General features: G+C 40.4%; 1 protein-coding gene across 2 annotated transcripts in view; it reads left to right on the forward strand.

Annotated features, from left to right (window-relative positions):
• The window catches only part of ARID5B (AT-rich interaction domain 5B), a 147,383-nt gene extending 126,896 nt beyond the window's left edge, over positions 1 to 20,487 (forward strand). For both annotated transcript variants that reach the window (XM_073353422.2, XM_073353423.2), the window contains 2 exons: positions 9,843 to 10,041; positions 14,528 to 20,487. In XM_073353422.2, the coding sequence (XP_073209523.1) occupies positions 9,843 to 10,041; positions 14,528 to 16,690 (2,362 nt within the window). In that variant the 3' untranslated portion in view covers positions 16,691 to 20,487. The remainder of the gene's footprint in view (positions 1 to 9,842; positions 10,042 to 14,527) is intronic.
• The last annotated feature ends 3,718 nt before the right edge of the window (positions 20,488 to 24,205 follow it).

A 24,205-nucleotide genomic window follows, 5' to 3' on the forward strand; every position in this document is an offset into this window, starting at 1 on the left:
AATGAAAGTGCAGGTTGCTGAATAGAATCAATGGATGTTTTTATTTAAAGCCTTGCAGGAATCATATAATGCCAATGAATGCATTATTGTCACTGTAGGCCTGACTGGTCTGAACCTGCCTCTGATTGGTTTAAATCAAATAGGCCCAAGCACTTCATAAAAATGCCTTTGTCAGCCTAGTTTTGCTTCCAAACCTATTCATCTCTGTCAGTTTTTAATATTAGTACCAGGCTCTTGGCCATAGTCCATTAGGACTGTTCTTAATTGCTCATGTTACAGATGATGATTACCAATATAAAAAGCATTAATGTTTTCCCATTGTGGGGCTGTTACTATGTAGATGACTCGAACTGTACAAAGCTTACGAATGGTTGTTATTTTGGTCATTACTTTTTTTCTTTAACGCAGTTACTTTGGGTGATAACAGAAAGAAGCTCAGTCTGAGTGTGTTATGAACAGTATCTGGTTCAGACTGAGCCTTTCCTCCCCAACCTACACAACTTGACACTTCTCACACCTCACTTCAGGATCTGGATCTTTTATCATTGGTACATGAAACAATCGGAAATGGCTACTTTTCTGCAAAGCAATATTCTTTTTCACAGTGTGTTCTAGGATATTAGTAATAACGCAGATGCGGTTTTCACACAAAGGGTTTGGGGTTTCTTTTGCTTTCGCACAAAATGCATGATTGACAGCATCCATTGTCCTGGGTAAACAAGAGGCTCCGTTTCTGTAATGTTCATGACATTGTGTTAGGGATTTTTCATAAGGGTTACAAGAAAAACAATTTGTGACATATTTAAAAGCTCAAAGCAAAAGGTAATAAAAAAGTAAAGTGTGAGCAATAAAATGTAAGGGCCTTGTTCTGACCGCCAGACCTTACGTTTTCCCCATAGCAGTCTCTACACCAAAGGTGGGCAAACTACGGCCCACGGGACCCTCTTGCCTGGCCCCGGAGCTCCTGGCCCAGGAGGCTAGCCCTCAGCCCCTCCCCTGCTGTCCCCGCTCCCCCACAGCCTCAGCTCACTGCACCACCGGCGCAATGCTCTGGGCAGTGGGGCGGCGAGCTCTTGCCGGGCAGCGCAGCTGCGGAGCCCAGCCTGACCGGGTGCTCTGTGCTGCGCGGTAGCGTGGCTGGCTCCAGCGGGCGGCACAGCTGCCTGTCCTGGTGCTCTGGGTGGCGCGGCTGTCGCGCTGCCAGCCACCGGTGCTCCAGGCAGCGCAGTAAGGGGGCAGGGAGCAGCGGGGTTTGGATAGAGGGCAGGGGAGTTCGGGGTGGTGGTCAGGGGGTGGGGGTGTGAATAGGGGTCGGGGCGGTCAGGCGTCCTGGGGGGTGGCAGTCAGGAAGGAGAGGGGGGCTTGGATGGGGCAGCGGAGAGCAGTCAGAGGCAGGAGTTCCGGGGGAGGTCAGGGAGAAGGGGTGGTTGGATGGGGCAGAGGTTGGAGGGCCATCAGGGGACAGGGGACGGCAGGGTTGGATGGGGCAGGAGACCCGGGGCGGGGGAGTGGGGGCTGTCAGGGGGCGAGAAGCAGGGAGGGTCGGATGGGGGTGGGGGCTAGGCCATGCCTAGCTGTCTGGGGAGGCACAGCCTTTCCTAACCGGCCCTCCATATAATTTTGGAAACCCGATGTGGCCCTCAGGCCAAAAAGTTTGCCTACTCCTGCTCAACACAGAGAGTTCACACGTACAACTTGGGAAATGCTGCAGTTGATATTTGTAATATGATACTTCTGTCTTACATGCTTTGATGAACAGTGAAATAGTTAACAATGTTGACACTGCAAGTATTTCATTAGCACCCATTGAAATGAATGGGGCAATTCATACCTCAGAGTCATTGTTTCAGACTTTCTGCAGACTCAGGTATCAGCTACAATTGCTTCATATTTGGAAAGTTTTCTGCCCAACCATAACAGTTAGTAACTTAACTTTTTTTAAGAAATGAAAGCTGAAACACTGGAGAACAACTGAGAGGTCTGTATGTACCCCTTTGGGTAGTTCTTCTTGACCCACCAGGGAAGGTGTGTCCCATACTTTGAGAAACAGTCTGTTAGTTTATCTGTTTTTTTAAACTGCACTTGCACTGTAATATCTGAGATCTGCAGCACATACTAAATATATATCCTTGTGCACAAGAAAAAATCTAGGTGACAACAGAAGATTGCAAAAGCTAAATAGGAGAGCTCCATTCTACTGATTGCTCTCCCACCACTGCCCCAGTATGCATATGTAATGGTGGGTTCTAAATTAACTATTACCAACTGAAGAAAGAGATCTTGGAGTCCCCATGGAAAGTTTTCCGAAAACTCCCACTCAGTGTGCAACAGTGGTCAAAAAATCTATGGGCCACTGCCAGAGAGAGGATACTGGGCAAGATGGACTATGATCTGACCCAGTATGGCAGCTCTTATGTAAAATAAAAATTAAAAAACAACAACTCATCATTGTGTTATGGAAACAAGCCAGGTCAAAATAAGGCCCTTAAAAGGTTTCTCTTTAACAGCTATAAAGACTTTCTACCCTAAGGATACTGTAAAGTAATTCAATATGCAAGAGAGTCTAGCATTCCACACAAATACTGTTTGGTTTTCTTAAAGTATTTAGATAACTTCATAAAGTGTGGGCATTTCAACAGTGTTCTGTAAGAAACAGCCACCAGTCTCCTAGATAGAAAAATAGGAGCCTATTATAACATCTATATAAAACTGCTTATGGTTGTCTTTAATACAAGTTGTAATTAATAGAAGGTTTTGGTTTACACTGAGTGTGAAAACATCCTCAGGGAAAAATTAATTAAGTGTTATGTCATTCTGTAAACTACAGCTAGTTCTTTGTTTGACCCAAAAAACTTGCCAAACAGCAGTTTTTCTTTGTCATACTAGCTTTGTTGTTTTATTTTGCTTTTCACCCTGCTTTTTATCCCGAACTCTTCATAGCTTCTAAGAAAACTTTGGAAGTTGCGAATTGTATCAGTAGTTTTCTATCAAGCATGAATTTAAATTTGAGGATAGATTAGGTGTGTTAGCCCTTTTTCTTTTTTGATAAATAACAAGAAGTTTTTACTTATGATTTTCTGTCCTCGGGGCTTTATCATTAAGATTAAATAACTGTAGTCTCAAGCATGCCACTGAACAAACATCTTTTCAATTATGTGAGTAACAGATGCTTTAACAAAGGAACTATTGAAAATTCAGAAAGCATGGTTCCCCTCCCTCACAAAATTGTTTAAAAAATAAAGTATCAGATGACAGAAGAATGGAATTGTTTACAATTAAAACAGATTCTTAGCTGCCCGTTCAAAATATCTCAGAACATTGTGTTTTTGCAGAACTTACTCAAGACTTGTTTTGCAGTTTTAGAGACTTACTGGCCAGCACTGAAGTCAATAGAAATAAGTTTACATGTAAAAATGTATTTTGATAGTAGGACATTCTCTTCCAATGCTTAAGGACAGATTGTTTTTGTCACTTGCATGTGGAGGAGGGATCACAAGGAGCTGTGCTCCCAATCCCTTGAGCACCCCAAACAAGGGAGAGGGCCAACTTCAGTCCCTATACAGAAACAACTCCCTCTGAGTGCCACCCCTCTTCTGCACCGAACTTTGCTGTGGACTGAACACGTCACGGGGGAAAGGCTGAACGTTGCAAAGCTGTCCTCTGCAAAGCTCCCTGCACCTTAGTGGGTAGGCGTTGCTCAGGAAGGGCTGGTGGGTGAGCAATTGTGTGGATCCACTACGACTACTACTGCATTGGGTGGAGAAGATGGTGTTTGCAACAGAGACATAGGCTAAAGAAGCTTCTCTGGAGTGGCCTGGAGGATTCTCTCCCCACAGCACCCCCGGCCCAGTGCCCATCCCCTGCATCCAGCCCATCTAGTTGGGCTGGTCACTGGGGATAGGATTTGGTCCTTTATCTTTTCCTATTGCTTTATAGGATGGAGAGTTCCTAAGCTTTCATCCTCAGACTGCTCAGGTAAATCAACGGCGGTGTTTGTAATATCACTAATTTCCAGTTTATTTAAATCAAAGTGTGTTTGAACTCTCTTACACACAGGCAGTTCCCACCTCTCAATGGTGTGAGCGCTCTCCATACCCAGCAGCACTCCCAGTGTGCTGTAAGGCAAGTTGTTGATGAAAAGATGAAAGATCCATTTCTGTAAGGCAGGAAAGTTCTCTGGGAACAAAACTGAACTCAAACAAATTTTGTCTGTACTGATAAAATACATGCCCCTTTCGTACTTCAGACAAATGCAAATGATGCGATTGTTATTGTATTCTACACAAAAGAGTGCAACGCTTGCTTTCGGAACCCCTGCACAGTACAAATGAAATCAGCCTTTTGGAATACATTACTGGTTCCCCCAGCACACTTCATTTTCCTCTTCTGGATTCAGGGATCAGGCCTCTGGTTTTGAACTTCTCTTCTGCCCCTTCCTCTACTGCATATTTGCCTTGGTCATTAGGAGCTGTGTTCTTGGTCCAGTTTTCCTACGCTTTCAAACAGCTGAGCACTGTATCATGACAAAGCCTCTAGCTAAAGTGATGGCATGATCTTATGCCTTTCATGATAGTGCTGCTTCTAATATCAGGCCATATGGCTTTGAGAAATTATGGGTTTTCATTTCAACAGTAGCATATTAAAAAAGCAAGAAACACGTCCCATTGAGATCACAGTGGCTCATTCCTGCTCCCCTTCAAGTAAATGGAAGTTTTGCCATGAACTTAGGAAACAAAATCAGGCCAGGGTGATTGAGGCTGTAATATGAATTTTGGCATTTCTATTATGCCTATCACCATAGCATAAATGTACTGAATTTATTGTAGAGAACCGCGAGTGGGTAAGACTCACTCCTCCCATTTTTAATCTAACTTCTGAACTCCAATCTCAGGTTCTTGTCTGAGACGTGTCAGGCAGCCCTACCCAGCTGCTATTGTTTATGTGATGGGGCTGTTATTTTAGGAGCACAGCAATTGCTACATTGAATCAGACGGTGGTCCAGTTTATCTGGTCTCTAAGCATGGCTAGGATCAGGTGCTTCAGAAGGAGGTGGAAGAAACTGCATAGTGGACAATGATGGAAATAGAAGTTTCTTCCAAACCCCTGTCAGTGTGAGTTTTTTTATTCCTTGATTGAAATACAAGGGTTTATATCCCTTCTCTGTATTTTTAAATCTTATCTGCTGTAACTGTGGACATTGCCACTATCCATATAAATGGCTAATCCTTTTTGAATCATACTAAGCTCTTGGCCTCAGTGATATCCAGTGGCAATGAGTTCCACAGGTTAATTATGCATTGTGTAAAACAAACTTGTTTCATTTATCAGATTGAAATATTCTGCCTTTCAATTTCAGTCAGGCTTCTGAACCCTTAGCTGCGAATGGAAAAAACCTGGTCACCAGACCTTTAAATCATCCCTAAAAAAATCCAAAGTTTCCATTTTGCATTGTGTTAAGTCTGGAGTACTAGAGAAGAGAATAGGATATGAAAGGGAGACACATTGGGGAATTTCTGTTCTGTCATTCACAAAGAAAGAAATGAAAGAATTAAACCCAGGCATGAGCTATGTTAAAATAGTGAAAGGGTTTAGACTTCAGCATCCAAGCTGCCTTTGCGCCCATAACTCACCTTATGGAGCTTGTGGATAGAGCATCGTGTACTGTACATATGGTCACTTCCTGATCAGAGAGCCCTGTAGTACCCCAGCACAGTGGGGAGAGTTAAAGAAAGAATTGGCAGCCTTAACTTTTAATTTTCCTCCTCCTCCTGGGTTTGTCAGACCCTTTACATTATTCTAACCATTTTATTAATTATTATTACTATTCCTATAAATAGACACTCTCTCATGTCCTATGAAGCAGAGTTTAGCTAAAAAGCTCATTCATTCTGTGTGTGCATTAATCAATATATGAAACGTTAGTGGTTACTGGTTCAGATTAAATTTTGCATTGTTTTTTCCTGTAGCTGGAAAAAATGTTGATTTATAAAGATTAAGGGCTTTTTCTTTCTTTTTCTTTTTATGAAATGCCAGTGACGAAGATATGTTTGTTATAGGGTGAAATACATTTCTCTGATGTGAATTCTGCTTTTTGTTGGGAAAAAGATGCAGTCCCTGGAGGATTTTAGAATTTATAAATATAAAATTATCTGCCTCTGTGTTTCTTTCTTTCTTTTTTTCTTTTTAAATTGGCAGAAAGCCAGATTACTTACATTACTGTAATAGATTTGCTGACCTCTGACATCTGCTGCAGAGCAGTACATTGAATTTTTCATAATATCAGATGATGCAGATCTAAAAACTTGGTACACTCTGCACCATTATTTAATTCAAGACTCAGTAAAGCAGAATATTTTTAGACTAGCCATTTATATGTGATTAAACTTAATATTGCTGATTGTAATAAATCAGGATTAGTATAACACTGATTTGTTAATCTAACTTGTATTGATTTTAAGTTGTCTTTATTTATTTATTTTGTAAAGTCTCAGTTTTCACAGTGACTGAATTTAATAAGAAGCTCTGTGATAGCAAAGACTCCCCTACTGTTTCTGCTCTTGGCTGGAAAATGTTATTCTTGTTTCATTCCAAGGGAAAAAAACCTCATGCTGCTAAAAATCTGCTGCCTTTGGACAGATTTTTTTAATACACTACTGCTTACATATTCTATTTATGTTAATTGCCTTATAAATAATACATTTTGTTAATCTTAATATTGGAATCTTGATCATGATAAAGGCCCTTTTATTTGGGCTGCTTGCAGTCTTTAGGAGTAAATATTCTTTAGACCACAAAATATTCTTTTAATTTTTCTTATGAATACATTGGTACTTACCCCAGCCCTGCCATGTGAAACACAGCTACAGTTCAAACCAGCTGAAAATTTAGCTGTTATTTTAAAGTTTAATGTATTCCAGGTAGCCATATTTTTAATATGTCTTTACCTTTATATGCTTGAAGACTGATTAAATCTTCGTTGTGCTGCAAATGTTTGACAAAAATCTTGAGCTAGTTCCAGGCATGTTGCATTCTGCTAACCTATTTGTATTATAGATAACCACATTTTTCCTGTGTTGGGCAACGTTGACCTTAAATTGGATAAGAACAGTGTGTTTTAATGGTGTATTAGCTGGTTGTTTAAATATTCTGAAAGCTGTATTAGCTTTATTACTCTTGTACTATAAAAACTTCTAATAATCAAATGATAAGATCATATCCTGTGGGTAATCATGTTGTACCATGACAGGATAACTGAAAAAACATTCAGTGCAAATTGTAACAAACGGAAATCTCTATATGAAGCAGCAATTGTTCATGGTGTTAGGCTTCTCTAGAGCCTCACAGTGCATATTCATGTATGCTTCCTTTTTGCTTTGTGTCTGTGTATGTATGTATGCGCGTGCTTACAAATTATCTCTGTGCTGTAGAGAAACAGCAGCACATTGGGCCTTAGTTTAAAAAGGGGGGGAAACCTCTAGAACAAGCCATCCGTGTGTTTTGATTCAGTTTTACCTTAGTCATGCCTCTTTCCCGATACAAGAAACATTTAATTCCAGATTTCCTGCTGCTGGCTCTAGGCCTTTGACCGGCTATGTGAAATGTATTTTTTACTGCTGTCTTAGTGCCAACTGGTGAACTCAGTGAAAAAGAACTGAAATGAAAATGTTGTATTCCCACATGAACTCTTAAGATTAGAAAAGGAAATTTAAGCTGTGGTTCCTAATTAGCACCAAACCTAATGAGTCCTGGTGCTCTATATGGCAACAAAGAGGAGGAACCTTTGTCAGAAAGTGCCATAAAAGAATCCATGGAAAGAATGCTAAAAGTGATTTATCTTGTCAGGCCCATCCTTATTCCGATTTCTGCCTTAACCAGAAGGTTAATCACATAGTATCTTTTATTAAAAGGACCACTAGTGGTACAATATCATCTTCATCTCATCTAGAGCTATGAACAGCTATGGAAACATTTACTGAGGGTATATGTAGATTGCAAATGGAGGACATGTTCCCATGGAAACAAAACAAAGTCAAACAATCGTATCGCAGCGCGAACAATTATAGCAATAAAATGTGTTTTTATTAAAAGTGACTTTAAATATTTAACACATGGCAGTAAGATATAAATATTGCCCAATATGAAACCAAAACTTGTCTCTCTAGTAAAGTCCCAAATGCTGCATGCAGCAGAGGGAGATATTAAGTGTTTCATGAATATTTGTGCTTTACAAATGAAATTTACCAGCCTCAAGTATGAACAAGATTATTTTTTCTTATTCTGCCTAGTTATGCTTTTTATTATATAAACATTAACTGTAATATTACAGTGGGAAGCAGGTATTTGGCAACTATATATTATTTTGCTAAGGCTGCATAGAGGGAGCAGTTTCCAGTTTTAGCAGCTGTAACATGTTTAAACTCAGTTTGTAATGGGATCTGAAGATGAATATTCCCTGTGGGCTCTGCTTAGCTTCATTACTGGAGCACTGCCAAATTCAGGGCTAGAAAATATTATTCACGCCTCTTTGCACATACCATGTCAGAGCATGCTCAGTTACTAAATTTTGTTTCTAATATGGCATAAATTAGGTTTATATTTTAACATAAATTATGTTGTATTTTATTAAAATGTGAAACATTAAGATCACAAACAATCTAATTTCTGCTCTCTTAAGCCCAAACTGTGTTTCAGCATCTAAGTATTTAAATCAAAATTGCATGGTTGGAAACTGATTGTAGGATAACAAACATATATCTGAACCAAAGAGTTTTCTGCCTTGGAGTCTTAGATTAAAGATAATTAAGGATTCCCAGCATTTGTACAGATTTATGTTGTTTATAAGCAAAGTACATTTTCTTCATTGAGTCAACTTGTCTTTTTTTTTAAACAAATTATGTTTGTTGTATTAAAGTTCATATTTTTAAAGTCTGAGTCTTGTATTAATCCCACAGTGAGTCATTAATCATACCAAATGCATTATAAAAACTTTAATCACTGAAGTTGAAACTGAGATTGTAATGCAATCCATCCCTTTTAATTACATCAGTTATTTTTCCTTTTAGATCAAGAGCTACATTGCAAAGGGAAAACAGATAGATTAAAACTCAAACTTTTTGAGGTTTTTCTTTTTTAAAAAGTGATTTCACACCCTTTGTTGAAGAAAGTTCTGCAATTAAAGTTCTTTATTTTTTAAATCCTTGTGATTTTCTTTGTCATGCTCCCCCTGCCACTGTCCTCCAAGCAGCAACCCCCACCCCTCTTGCCCTTTGACAGAAGAGCAAAGGAACATCCTCCAGAATGGGGACCAACCTAGCTTTCACTTCATGGATTTGCCAGAAAAGGCAGCTCTGTGCTAGTCAAATTGTTCTACACCCTCCATTGGAGGCAGGGTGAAATAATCTCTCTCCCAAGTTTTCAGTCTACATGCAAATTTACAGCTTTTATGTTCACCTCCAGGCTGGAAATATATGGGTGTGCTATTAGGTTGCCTTAGCTTTGTACCATTTTACTGGCATTCACTCTACAGGTTTAGGAGTAGGCAGCCAAAAGAAAGATATGATTGACTTTTAAACGAGTTGAAAACACTGTGGGACATATCCTTAGCTCCATAACCAACATGCTCTGTGGGCATCTGTGGAATGACACTGATTGGCACCAGCTGAGAATCTTGCCAAATATGTTGCTTTATCATATGTGGGATAAATATTAAGGTCAAGGTTACAGAATTGTGTTTATGCTGTAGAAAAATTAGGTTTATTAAATAAACTGCTCAGAGGTGCTACATTTTTTTTCTTTACGAGAACTGCAAAAACTGATCAATTATTTGTTCCTTAATCCTTTAGATTAATCCTGCCATATGAAAGATTTATTAAAGGAGAGGAAGATAAGCCATTGCCTCCAGTGAAACCTCGAAAACAGGATAACAGTTCCCAGGAGAGTGAAACTAAAACAAAAGTGTCTGGAACAAAACGCATCAAAAATGAAAACCAAAAGAGCAAGAAAGAAAAAGATAATGCACAGAAACCCCAAGATGTATCTGAGGTTAGTTAATTTCCTTCTTTTTAACTTTTCAATTAACAATGTACTGCTTTAATAACATAAAACCCAATGATAAAATAAATCATTTAAACCTGACAATTCCGAAATGAGTTGGCCTTCCTTTGCTCAGTAGCTGAAATCCAATTGTGTTGGCATTCTGAGTGTTATGATTGTGCTGGGCTATAAACAGCAACCAGCAAGTTCCATGTTGCATAGAAATGATGGCAAAATACCAAGACTGGATTTAGGAAATACAGTTTCTGCTCATTGTATTATCCAGTGGTCACCATTAAAAAGTCAACACTAGCCAACAGGAAACCACGCAGTTTCCACAGTGATTTCCTACTCTAAATATAGGGTAGGGGGAACTGAAATGCCTCTGATAACATTGTGGTAAATGTTGGCAAATGCAGACTTTTTAATGGCACTTCCACACTTATGGATGTATTCACATTTCCATCAAAAACTCATTTTTCCTGGATTATTAACAAGACTAAATATCCCCTTTGGGTTGAAATCTAAAATTCAAGGGTCACAGCCTTGTAGTCCTTAATCTTGACAGATTTCCCAGTTAAGTCAATGGGAGTTTTGCCATAGTCCCCTGTCCTTCAAGCTCTCTCAAATGGACTGACCCCTACACCTATGCAGAGCCCCATTCACTTAAGTGGGGCTCCATGCAGACCCAGAGATCAGACCTCATAGAGTAGCTTACAGGACCAGAGCCTGCAACAGGCTCGCCCCCAGGAGTCAGCAGAATACACTTTTATCTGTTTTAAGTCATGTACATAAGAGTTTTTAGTATTGCACACGGTGGGTGGGATTTTCAAAAGTATGCAAGTGACATAGGAGCACAAGTCCCATTGAGTGTCACTGGGACTTATGCTATGACATCATTTAGACACTTTTGAAAATCCTACTCCCTCTCTTATATACAGTATCATACACCCTTTGCCATTGACCTAATCAAGTTGTTGTTGTCTGTGGCATACAAAATATACTGTGTTCCCCTTGACTGGAAATCACAATAGCCATTACAACCCTTCTTGGAAATAAGTATTTAAAGAATTTTTAATACACATGCTTTGTGTAGCCAACAGAGCTTAGCAGTCCCTTCGATGCAATTGCTGTCTGGTATGTACAGATGTACTGGATTTAGACCAGTCTGAAAATCTAGTTTGACATGACTACCAAAAATCCTTCTTTCTATGGCTTAAAAATAGCAAAGCAGCTAAATATGTACATGGCTGAGGCCTTGTCTGCTAAGTTTCAAGTATAGTGAATTTTTATAATCATGTCAAAAAACCCCAAAAGTCAGGTTTACAATGGACCCATAAGAGACTGCCTGATTCAGAATGAGTGTTTTATACTGACGTAATCAGTATAAAGTTGAGCCTTTAAAGTTGATACTTCACAGAGAGAGACTTTTCCTTGAATTTCAATTTTAAAGCAAGAAACACTGTAAAAATCTCCACTACTAATTACAAATATATAAAGAAAAGAGCACACAAAAAACATGCTTAAGTAATTGGAAGGTTGCAACACAAATTGCCAAAAGCAAGGAAATGCAAAGTTAAAGCTAGCATTCCTTTCCTCAGTCATCCCTTTGTGCCTGGTTATTTATTGCCGTGGTCTCAGATCAGTGAGTTATGTTACATACCATATGTACTGCAGCAGCTAAGCACAACATAACAAGCCAGGGATGGAGTGTCAGTCTTAACTTTGAATTTCCTTGCTTTTGTTGTTTTATATCTCAAACTTCCTGCTGCTTAAACTGCAGTTATTTTTGTATGCGAGTTTCAGGAAGAGTTCTTAGCAGTGTTTGTCGGAAATGTGTAAGAAATAGAGCCATAGACACTGTAATGCACAATTATAGTGGTTTCCTACTGCAAAATTTTACCTCCTGTATCAGAATTATTCTTTGCTGTCTGATTGTAGCTTAGATATTTTTAATACTAAGGGCCAAATGCTGTCCCTGTTTATGAGGCAATAAGGGGAATGGCTATGTTACTGGGCCAAGTTATCCACAGGATAGCTGGACTCAGTGTGTAACTTGGAGTGGAGGGTATATGCACCTGTTCTATGGGTGGGTGTTCAGTGACAGCAATAGCTCATGGAATTGAACTTCCCTAAAGAAGCTCTATTCAGATCTGGAACGCCAAGCCTGTGCAGCCCACTTAGCCTCCCTAGTTGTCAATAAACCATCCATCCATCTTGAGCGATGCAGGGGTAACTCTGCCTCCCCTGAAATCATTGCGCAGGGACCAGCCACTATAAATGGCCTTCTGAGTTGGTGACATAATGGACTGCATCCCTGGGGTTGGTGCAGGGTCAGGTCAGCTGCACAAGCACTATGTAACCACCTAAATTGGGGGGCTTTCTAGCATAGAAATATCCACAGCTGCAGCACTCCTCTGTGCTTTGCCTCGAATGAGGGCTCCACGCCATGGGCTCCCAGATCATGCCCCTACAGTGTCCATGAGAAAGAGGGGCTCAGCTGTATGTTCAGCTCCTGAGGAGCTACATTTGAGTGCGGTGGGATTAGAGTCCAGGCTGGGGTGGGAGGCAAGAACTGGGGTGAGAATATCCACACCATCTCTCTCTCGGTCCCCAGGAAAATTAATCAGAAAATATAGTACAGCTGACGGCTATACTGGTTCCAGTGAACTCACCTGTGGGGGGCAGTCCCAGACAGGAAAGGCCCTGGTAGCATGTCTGCAAAGGAGCCTCACTGCTAGGCAATCAGAGGTCATTGGGGATTGATCAGGTGCAGAAGCACATGGCCTCTGGCTAGATGGCTCTGGCCATCTGAAAATCCTCAAGGATCCACCACATCTAGGGTTGGAGTCAAACCTCACCCCCAAGCAAGCTGGCTTTCCATGGAAGGGGATGATCTGTGCCAAGAGTAGTTATAAAAGTAAAAAAGAGATGTAAGAGTACAGTCCTTCCTAAGGCACTTTCACCACTTACCTGGATATAAACATGAACAGGGATGTCACTGGGAGACTAGAAGCTTTAGCTGATTACTCAGTTTTGTACTCCTTTATTCTATAGGAGTCATAATGACATTGCTCAATGTAGCTAAATAGAAGAAAAAAATGTTATTAGCCTTACATTGTGCATGTCTTTAAAATAGCTAAAACTTCATTCAAACTGTTGCTTAACAAAAACAAAGAGCAAGAACGTACAATTATTACATTTCATTTGCCTTTCCTCCCTGCTTTGCTCATCTGTCTGGTATTTTTCTGTAATTGTATAATCTCAGGAGACCAGTGATAGTACTTTGTGAAGGACTAATGATGGTATTTGAATTGAAAAAGGCAGCTATTAGGTTTTTTTTAAAAAATAGTGCTTATGAAGACTAACAGACACTGTAACTAATAGGAAAAACCAACACAGAGGAATATTTAAAAGCAGCTGTGAAGAAATAAATCTTTAAGATGGTTGTGATTCATTACATACTTTTATATCCCTCCCTGACATGATAGACCATAATGCAGCATTTGGATAATAACTTTCTTGATGCCGCTTATCTTTACAACTAAGAAAGAAAGAAAAAAATAATAATAATAAAAGGCTCACACAATGCTGCTGTTTTCTGACTGTCTTCTACCAAGGCATGTCAGAGGAGAATGACAGCAATTTTGAAAAGGGTTGTCAGTCAGCTGTATGACAGATGGAACGTTATAATGACCTCCAGGGTCACAGTTCATTCGTCTACATAATGGAATGAATAGTGTGAACTGTGCACACAAGCTTTATTAATGGAGAAGCATAAAGAGCTGCAGTCTCATTGACGACAACTTATAAAAGCTATATTTGTAATAGCACACACATACTCTCTGAATGTTGACAACTTCATTTTAATCCATTAATAAAAAAAGCATGCCCCAGTTAAGCTATACCAGTGATTTCTCAGTCTACAGCACTGATTTCTAGTATTCCATTTCTAGAATTTTTAACATTTTAAAGAAATGTGGCTCATCTGTTCTGCAGTCACTGAATTTCAAAATAGCCAAACGGAAGGGATTATATCTACAATATAGACACGATAAGAAAAGCCAACTTGGACTGGTCTATATTTTTCATAGGTGGGATAGAATACTGAGAATATTTTACATTCTTCTCAATTGTGTTGTGAAAAGTGCAATTATTTATTTAGAAAATTGATTCAGAAAGAAGACAACCTTACCATTAAACTATCTGGTCAAATCATCAGATGATCCAATTATTTATCATCCGGTTACAAGCTTTGCTATTTTAATAGGTCTTATTGTGTCATTAATGTGGGTGTGGGTATATTTTCCAGTATTTTGGGGAGTTAGATTGGTTTGTTTAAAATCTGATACATGGTATTAAAGCTTTCAGATTTCAACAAGATGATTGACAAACATATTTCCAAAAGAAGCTTCTGTGTACTGTATTTGATTTTATAGGCAATCTGTCGACACACACTGTATTCTTATTACTGTCTATTGAAACATTTTATTAGGTTTCGTCAGAACAAGAGAAGGATCAAGACTCTTCAGACCAGAAAAGTTTACCTGAGCATCCTGCAGTGGAGGAGACCAAGAAACCCATTGAAGGGTCCCAGCCTCTTCTGCCAGAGGCAACAGGGCCAGTATCTCTGGAAAAGACAGACTTGGTGGAAAGCAGCTCCAACAGTGAAAAGCCCAAGGAGAAAGTTCAGCACTCAGTCTCTTTTTCAAGTGCCTCAGTGCCTCCTGAAGAGGATACCATATTGGAGCCAACAGGCAACAAACACTTGCACACCCCAATAGATGCCCTTGATGACACAAAGCAAGAACAAAGAGGACACAATTTTACAGACCGTTTAGAAAGTGAACCCCAAGAACTTACTTTTAATCATTTCCCTGCAATCCAAGTACAGTTACCAGGTCAAAACGACGTGGAAGACGATAAATTGCCAGAGATGGCTGATTATATTGCAAACTGCACAGTGAAACTGGATCAGTTAGGACATGACGACATACACAATGCACTAAAGCAAACGCCCGAAGTTCTTGTGGTACAGAATTTTGACATGTTCAAAGAAAAGGAACTGCCAGGTTCCATTAACGATGATCCCAGTTTTAGTTACACACCACTAATCTATTCAAAGGGTAATCCAGGCATCATGTCACCACTGGCAAAGAAAAAACTTCTATCGCAGGTCAGTGGGGCAACCCTGTCATGTAGTTATCCTTATGGGTCACCTCCACCTTTGATTAGCAAAAAGAAATTAAACAGCAGAGATGAACTGTCTGCAAGCATATCTCAGGCTCCCCATGCCCCCAATTCTGATTCTGTGGCAGTTAATAGACCATCTGTAATACAACATGTGCAGAGTTTTAAAACCAAGAATTCAGAGGAAAGGAAATCTATTAATGAAGCTTTTAAGCCTGACATGTTAAGTAAACCAGATCCCAAGCGTTGTGATTTTTCAAAACATCACCTTAACTCTCTTGCTGAATCTTATGTACTGAAGCCAGATATCCAGGACTGCAAAGATAAAATGAATGAGAAAAGGGCACTGCAGCATTCCCATGTGCCCAGTTTCTTGGCAGACTTTTACTCATCTCCTCATCTGCACAGCCTTTATAGGCACACGGAACACCACCTTAATAATGAACAGACATCAAAGTACCTCCCTCGAGACATGTTCAGAGATTCAGAAAATATTTCTACTTTTGCTCAACACAAACACCAAGAAAAACTTAACTTAAATTATCACCCATCTTTGCATCAGCAAGAAAAAAAGACTGCAGTGGAAGCCTCTTCAGATGATCAGCCTACGGATTTGAGTCTTCCAAAGAGCGTACACAAACAGATTGTAAAGACTCCAGGGTCCAGTCTCCCGCATTCATCAATGGTGCCACAAGAAAGCAAAAGTATTTCCCAATTCCATGCATCAGACAGCCAGGGGGTGAGCATAGACTGTAATCCCAAAGCTTGCCGTGTTTCTCCGATGACCATGTCAGCACCTAAAAAACATGGTGAATCCCTTCACAGGTCCGGAAAACAGCAGAATCAGAGACTTGAGAATTTAAGAAAGATGGAAGGAATGGTCCATCCAATAATAAGCCGCAAAAGTAGCCCCCAAAACATTGGGGCAGCTCGGCCTTTAAAACGGAACCTAGAGGATTTGGACAAAGTCATTTCTGAAAAAAAAATCCGAGCTGTCTCCCCTCTGCACTTACCAAAGGAGGCACCTGCAAAGGAAAAGGTTCCCGACCGAGAGGGCGAAGGCAGCAAATCAGTTCATGGTCTACATTCTGGCAACATGTTGGAAAGCCACAAATTTCCCCTTTCAACCCCTATCTTCACAGGCTTGTACCCAGGAACTCTGTGTGCGGGGTTGAACAATCGCATCCCAGCTGGATATTCTCATCCTTTGCAGTACTTGAAAAATCAGACTGTGCTTTCTCCACTAATGCAGCCTTTGGCTCTTCATTCCTTCATGGTGCAAAGACAATTTCTTACATCCCCTGCAAATTCTCAGCAGCTTTATAGACACTTAGCTGCAGCAACACCTGTAGGAAGTTCATACGGTGACCTTTTGCACAACAGCATTTATCCTTTAGCTGCTATAAATCCTCAAGCTGCCTTTCCACCTTCCCAGCTGTCTTCTGTACATCCGAGCACAAAACTGTAAATCCCTTTTTAAAAAAAAAAAGTATCGGAGGAAAAAATGTTGTTAGCTACATTCCTTTCCCTGTGATAATGTCTTGCAGAATTAGAAATCAATATTTTTGTTAACCAGTAAGTCTCATCCCATGTAGCTGAATGCTTCAGATCTGATTGAGACAAAACAACTTTTCAGTTTGTAATTCCAGCTCCCACACCTACTCCCCAAATCATTTCATTTTGCATATTAGTTTTTTGAAAGGTCTTACGTACGTCGACAGCAAAGATCAGAGCAAACCAATGGAAGTTTAGGGACAGATCGTGATCTCTTTGAAGCCAGTGGAAAAACTTGCTTTTTTTTTCAGGGAGTGGAGGATGAGGGTACTTAGATAGTCCTTGACTGAATGGAACTCTAGATGAATCTGAAAAAGAGAAGGAGGCAGGGAATACACACAATCAATAGATATGCATTTGGGGGGTAACTTTCCTGACTTTCAAAGGTTCAATCAATGCAATGTATAGTAAAACTGCAATAGATTCTTCATTTTAACACTATTAGAACAGAAAGGTAAACACTGTTTAATTTGACTGTATATATCCGCTTTGAAAACTATCAATGTCACATTTGGTCACATAATTTATATAGTTTCATTTGTCCAGTATATCATGTGCTCTTTTTTTTTTAAATTAAACAGTATCATTTTATCTGCAACTTATTTTAAAGGCTGTGGCTGTCCTAATTTGTGTGTGTGTGTGTGTGTGTGTGTTTGTGTAGTTTTTCCAGTTCTTATACTTTTGAGCAGCTTTTTTGGTGGTGACTTTATTGTTTACAAACCGAAGCAATTGGTTCAGGCTATAAACATACTGTAGATTATACAACAATGCAACTGATGCAAACAAAGTTCTTTTTTTTTCTATGGTCTGTTCCTGATAGGTGCTGAGCACCTGTCGCTCCCACTGGTGTTGTCACAATGGCTCATACACTGCTTTACTGGCCACAGAAGCTTTTGGTCTGTGAATTTGTTAACAACTGTATTTACCTTATCTAGGCTGTGAAACCCTCCTGCATACAGAGAAATAAAGAACAAAATCTTACTGGCAACAAGCTGCTGAGTAACAATGGAGTCCAGAAGACAGATTTGTGGGTTGTAAGAATACGTTAAGAATGTCAAAAAATAGAACAGGAGCCAACCTTTATCTTTTAATCAAAAGGTTTTAAGAGTCCGGTGCCTCGAAACAGGGATGGGATGGGGGCAGGTGCCTCCCCCCACAAGGAAGAATACCACTAAATAGTCGCCCAAGGTTCAATATTCTGAATAGTGGGTTAAGCGGTGATGCTCACTTACCCAGCCCCTTCCTCCTAGTTTAGATCAAGTGAAACTCACCCCAGCTAGCACAAAGCCTAAGCATCAGGTAAACCCTATTCAGAGAGCTAGGTTCTCAGCTGGCAAAAATCCGCATGGCTCCGCTGAAGTCAAAGGAGCTGTGATGATTTGCATAGCTGGGACTTAAAGCCTGCGCACCTTTTGTGATAGCCCTCTGCACTCATGCTGAACAACTAACCCCAGTCATTGGGAATAATTTGTAAATATAAAACGCCCATGAGTACAGGTTTTCAGTTTCCATAATGAAAGAACCTTCCTATGCATATGGTCACTTGAGAGCTAAATACAGAAATTGAGTCAGAGGTTAAATTTGGAAGTATTTGACAATGTGAAAATGGGTTATGATTTAAACCATCTCAGTTATTATTCAAATGCTGCATGATCAAAACTGTTAAAAATAAAAATGGAAACACCTTGCATGCCACGCATCTTATTAGAACTTCCCAGGATATAATGCCAATTACAATATATTATGGAACATATTTAATATCCAAAGGTGGAAACCAGAATTATGAAGTCATCTACTGTTAAAGATCCACTTTCTTCAATTAAATACTTCATATTTCTGTGGAAAAACAAGATTTAATTGATCAGTAAACAGACTAGTAGAATCTAGAATATAAATGTGCCAATGCAAATTATTCTGCTATTCCACATACTGTACAGAAAACAAAATCACAAGCTCATTTGGTCACAGGCCATAGCATAGAAGGCATCTCTAGTGAAGTTGCATGAGACCTAAATCATGTAAAAATCGAGGGGTGGGGGGAAATGTATAAACCTACAGCAAACACAAATATGTATGTGCCTGCCATTTAATCAGAAAATGGAACATTTCTCTTATTTGTTTATAATATTTTATACATCCTGGATTCATGCATTTGTTTACAACAAGTCTCTTATTTCACTTTTGATGACATGTTGGAATTTGATCACAGCATTTTAAAACAATGTTAACACAGTGCAGAGTTGGCGGGGGGTAGCGGGGGCAGGATTTTTTCCTTCATTTATTCCATGAGGAGACTTGCTGTTTCAGTCTGAGGAAGCTCATAATATACTGGGCAAAACATCAGGACAAATAAAAAGAAATGGTGGCATAACTCCCCAGCAGAAGTAGTACATTATTTGTTTAAAAACTCTTACCAGAAATCTGGGAAATCTTTCAGAAAGACCATTGAATTCTCCATTGGCTGAGAACTACTTTTTTTTTTTAAACTGTCTTAAATGGGGCTTTGTTTGCATTGTTTGAGTTCAAGGGGCCTTATTATTGAATGAAATTGCACAAGCCTTTCTTTGTGCAATCAAAACCATTGTTATTGGTAGGGTTGTAAAGGAAACTGTGGAATCTAATTGGCAATAGAGTCATAAATATATTTACCAAGAACCAGTGCCAAGAAATGTTGCAATTCAAATGCACTATGTTCAAGATTCATTACAGATTCTGAAGGTTGTGAGATTCAATTAAATATAAAAGCCCAGCAAAAACAATATTCGTGTAACTTCTGGTTACAGATTGAGTTTAACTTTAGAAAACAGAACCTAACTGACTTTCGCAACAAAATATATTTCTAGTAAGGGTCAAAATTTGTAATGATTGCATTTCGCAACAGATCTGTCGTATTTATTTAGTTACTGGACAAGATAAGTTCCCATTCGTATCAGGGCATACAAAGTAGTTTGTTGCAACTAAGTATTTACTTTACAACTTATTGAATTGGTGCATGAGTCCTTAAGTACTGTATCTTACTATGTTGATGCGTCTATGAGGTCACTAAAACATTTTGTGTAGTGTGCCTTCAAAGAGAAGGGTTAATTTCTTTAATTCATTGTTCAACATAGTCACTTTTTTTTGTGTGTGTGTGTGTGTGTGTGTGTGTGTGTGGTGGTGGTGGTCAGTCAGGTCACAGCTGGTCTTCTTTTACAATTGTCATGATTTTAATGAGAAATGGGAATTATTTCACTTATGTGAGGCTGACAACATTGAAACTATTATCATAAGCACTTACTAGGTGTTTGCTGTAAATGTGTTTGATATTTTACTTGTTCCCCTCTCCCCCAGTTTCAAATATGTTCTAATAATGGCAGCATAATCTACTAGCTGTTTATACTTTTTTACCTTTCATTTGTTGTAAATATTGTACACTTTTTGTGATTCAAGTTATGTAGCCTATATGCTCTGTAAGGTGATTATCTGTATATAGCAAAACGGCCCAGTAATATGATATAGTATCCCATTTAAAAGGTTATTGAGTAACCTTTGCATTAGTTTAAACACTACCAGAAATAAAGCTGAGCCAACTATAAACACTCCATTTTTGTATGTTTTCCAAATTGTACTTATTAATGCTTTTGATACTGTATTATGTGCCAATAGTTTCCCAATCACATAGCAGGCAAAAGATATTTTGTACTTTTTGATCCACTGTAATATTTAATAAAAAAGGCTACTATCTGTTCCCGTTTGTGTTTGATTAATAATTCTGTAAATAGCTCTTATCACAAGGGATTACATATTATCCCAGACAACCTTTCAACCCTTTTATATTGGCTTCTCTTGAGAAAATATCCCCTCCCACTAATGATTAGATTAAAGAACTGGAAGTTCACAGTTTCCTAAGGAGGAAGAGACAGGCATCTTCAAGGTTCCTCCATGGCTGCACTTCTCTCTCATTAAAGTGGGGCTATGGTCAGAAGGGACTGTAAAAATAGTCCTTCACTGGATAACATTCAGGCTCAGACAATGACTTCCACAATACATTTATTCCATTTGCATTTCAGAATGGGATTTTTCTAACTGCTAGCACTGCAGATTCAGGGTGGCATCTGAAAATCAATCTCTCTTCTTTCTGGCTCAACCAACAATAAAGACTCTGGAGTCAGATGTTAGCTAGGAATTTAGTTGATGACAGTAAACAACCTCTAACTAAACCTCACATTAGTTATATTCCCAGCTGGTTCCAAAAATCATGGTGGCCCTTTAAAAAAACTGCCTTTCAATAAAATATGCCAGTACACTGTTACATTCCCAGCCTGTCTAGCTGGAGAACATCATTTACTTCTGTGTATTTTCAGCATGTATTTACATTGCAGCCATATACCAGACCTCCTCAGCTTTAAGGGCAAATTCACCACAATGCTTAGGGCCATTGTATGGTCCCAATTAATGGCTTAAGTGATTCCATGGGCCCTCAGAACTAGAATGCATGTCATCCTATGCATAGACTACACTGAAACCTCCCCCACACCCATAAATTCCCAGCACCAAGCAAAAGTGAGCGTGACCTCATCAAAATTCCCAAAAGCTGACGCCACGTTATGTTAGGGCTTCCCTCTCATCGGCTGTACCCTACAGGACGATAGGGTAAAGCTACTGGCAATTATGATGATGACGCATTGCACTCACGTGCCATCTTCCAGCTGAGGAGCGCAAAGCATGCTGCAAACACCGAGTTAGTGTATTGACAGTCTGAACAAAATAAGCTCCCACCCAAAGGAACTAGTTCCGTGTACAGCACAGAGAGCGAGAGAATGGTACCTCATCAATCATCAGTACAACAGAACAAATACTGATTACGCTGATAGCACCAGATGAGGCTGCCAGACATAGCTCGTGCTTTAAGGAAAATAACCAAAAACATTAGGGAAATGAGAGACAATACCAGAAAGACTGAGGGTCTAGATGAGGGGTGGGTGTAAATCAGTGCAGTTGCACTGAACTCAAAGGAGCTATCCTGGTAGCTACTAAGTGAGGGACTGTGTTAACAGCTGACATCAATGCGGAGAAATGTTTTAGATAGGCAGCATTTGTATTTTACATATGGGGGGAGCTGGACTGAGCTGCAAAGGCTTTGTCAAAGTGCTCCACATACCATAAGACACACAGGGGCATCTGCATTTTCTGGGCTCATGTAAATGCTGCAGTTCAGCCCTATGGCCTGCCTGCAGATTTAAGGCATTCCAGTCCTCCCCAACTCAGGCCTCCTGCACAGAAGGGGTGAATGTCACTATTCTACAGCACCTGCCAAAGTGCTTAAATATTAAGGAATGACACATACACACACACACACAAAGGATTAGCTATGTAGTTGGGGAAACTGAGGCACAGTGGGAATAATGCCTGGGATCGTCAAAGCTGCCTAAACATATTAGGCATCCAAATCCCATTAACTTCCTTAAGTGCCATTGAAAAATGTCAGTCTAGGTGATTGGCCCCACAGCATATCGTAAATCTGCTGTAGAGCTGGGACCACAATGCAGGCCTCCCCGTCATGTTTTAGGTCGATGCCCATCTACTTCTCTTGGGGAGGCAGAGCAGAATGAGAGCACGGGGTAATTTGACCAGCTACACGTCAAATGTTTAAATGGTATGTATGTGGCTACTGGAGTGCAGTGCCCCCCGCCCCAACTGTGGAGCACAGAGGAATATTTGGGGGGGGAGGTGGCAGGTGCAGCGGGGCCTGGGCTACCCATGCTCACACCCCCCCCCCCCGATCAGCTCCACCCCAATCCCATTCAATGCCCCCAGCCATCCTTCTCTGGCCCTCCTCAGTCCAGCTCCACCTGTCTCTCACCCCCCCCCGCCCCCCCCACACACAAACACTCTACACACATCCACAGCCCAACTCAGCCTCTAGCCCTCAGCAATTCCCCCAGCCCCAGTGCTGTGCCCCAGCTCTATCTTCAGCCCAGGCTCTGCTGCTGAGAAATCCTTGGCACTGGAGTAATGGGGCGGGGCTGGGGGAGGTGGGAAGAGAGTCTGTGGATTTGGGAGGGGGACTGGAACAGTTTGCAAACCACAGCTATAGTGTGGCAGGCTGCCCAATGGACCTTAGGTCCCTTTGTCATCTTTTTTAACCCTTTTTAGTCAGTTACATATGGTAAGTTATGCATCAGTGCAAGTAATGGGGGGGGGGTGTCTTTCCACCCCCACCCCGGCCGCCCCAGTGAGTCTATGGACCCATTTCTGTGCAGTGCTGGGCCCTTATAGAAAGGGTTTCAAATGTACTGAAACTATATCACTGGGGTAGCCCATCTGGCCCAAAGTCAGAACGTGTCATGTACTCTATATGGCTGGGATACGAACACCTGCTATGGCAATCTATTATAATACGTTCTTGCTACCGGCCACGACAGGCACACACCCTGTGCAGGTGTGTTTGGCATTGCTGTTGGTGGTACCTGCGGCATAATACACTGCAGTTTGAATTTCTGCCACTATGGTGCCGCTGCAGAGCTGAACCTATTACAACCCCTTTTTAATCAGTCAAATATGCAGGCTTGCTTCAGAAGGCAGAGGGAGCCAACGGGACCCAGGGGTTGGTATCTGCGCATTACTAAAGGCACATCTACATACAGCGTTGCACTTTTATATCAACGTAGTTAAACCAGTGCAGAAGGCTGTGTGGTCAGTCTACGTAATTTAAGGAACAGGTCTAAGCTGAACATTAATAAACCACCCTTCAAATGCCATCAGAGCAGCCATGCAGGGATAGACGCTGCTTAAAGTAACCAGGCACAAGTTTGTGTGCCGCCAAGGCATGCGTTTATACAGGGTTTACAAATTAAATGATGTTGTTTAGTTTGAAAAACAAAATCTTTTCTTCATAAATTACGCAAAACTTATTGATATTTATGTTCAGACTGAAGGTAGCATGTCTAGTCCTTTCAGCAGACTGGGTCACAGGGGATTTCAGCACGGAGCTGGACGCCGCCCACTCACTTGTTGCATTATCACGGGCCAGCCCCTTCACCATGCTGTGGCTCAGTTTCCCCAGCTGTAACTAATGGGTAATTGCTTTGTGAATCTAAAAATGGAAGGTGCTATAGAACAGCAAAGGATTATTATTAGGGTGCTTTACTTCTTTTCGGGGTCAGTACTTTTTGTAGAATGTGCTTAATGTTAGTCTGGATCGCTGTACTGACAGGGTTAAAATTCAGTGGGAGAGTAGAAAAAAAAAGAGCAAGAGGAACTATTCACGATTCCTGCACAATGTTTCAATACTGCCGTTACCAGTGAACGATGACAAAAGCAGGCACATGTTCTGGTTTGCTCCCTTTTCCACTCGGATTAAGTTGCTGCATTCTGCTGACAGAATAACCCAACTCATCTGAAGTTAAAACTGAGCGTGTCTCCACTGTAATGGTCACTTTGGGACTGT

This window comes from Lepidochelys kempii, chromosome 7 (genome assembly GCF_965140285.1).
Source record: "Lepidochelys kempii isolate rLepKem1 chromosome 7, rLepKem1.hap1, whole genome shotgun sequence".
Classification (NCBI taxonomy): Eukaryota; Metazoa; Chordata; order Testudines; family Cheloniidae; genus Lepidochelys; species Lepidochelys kempii.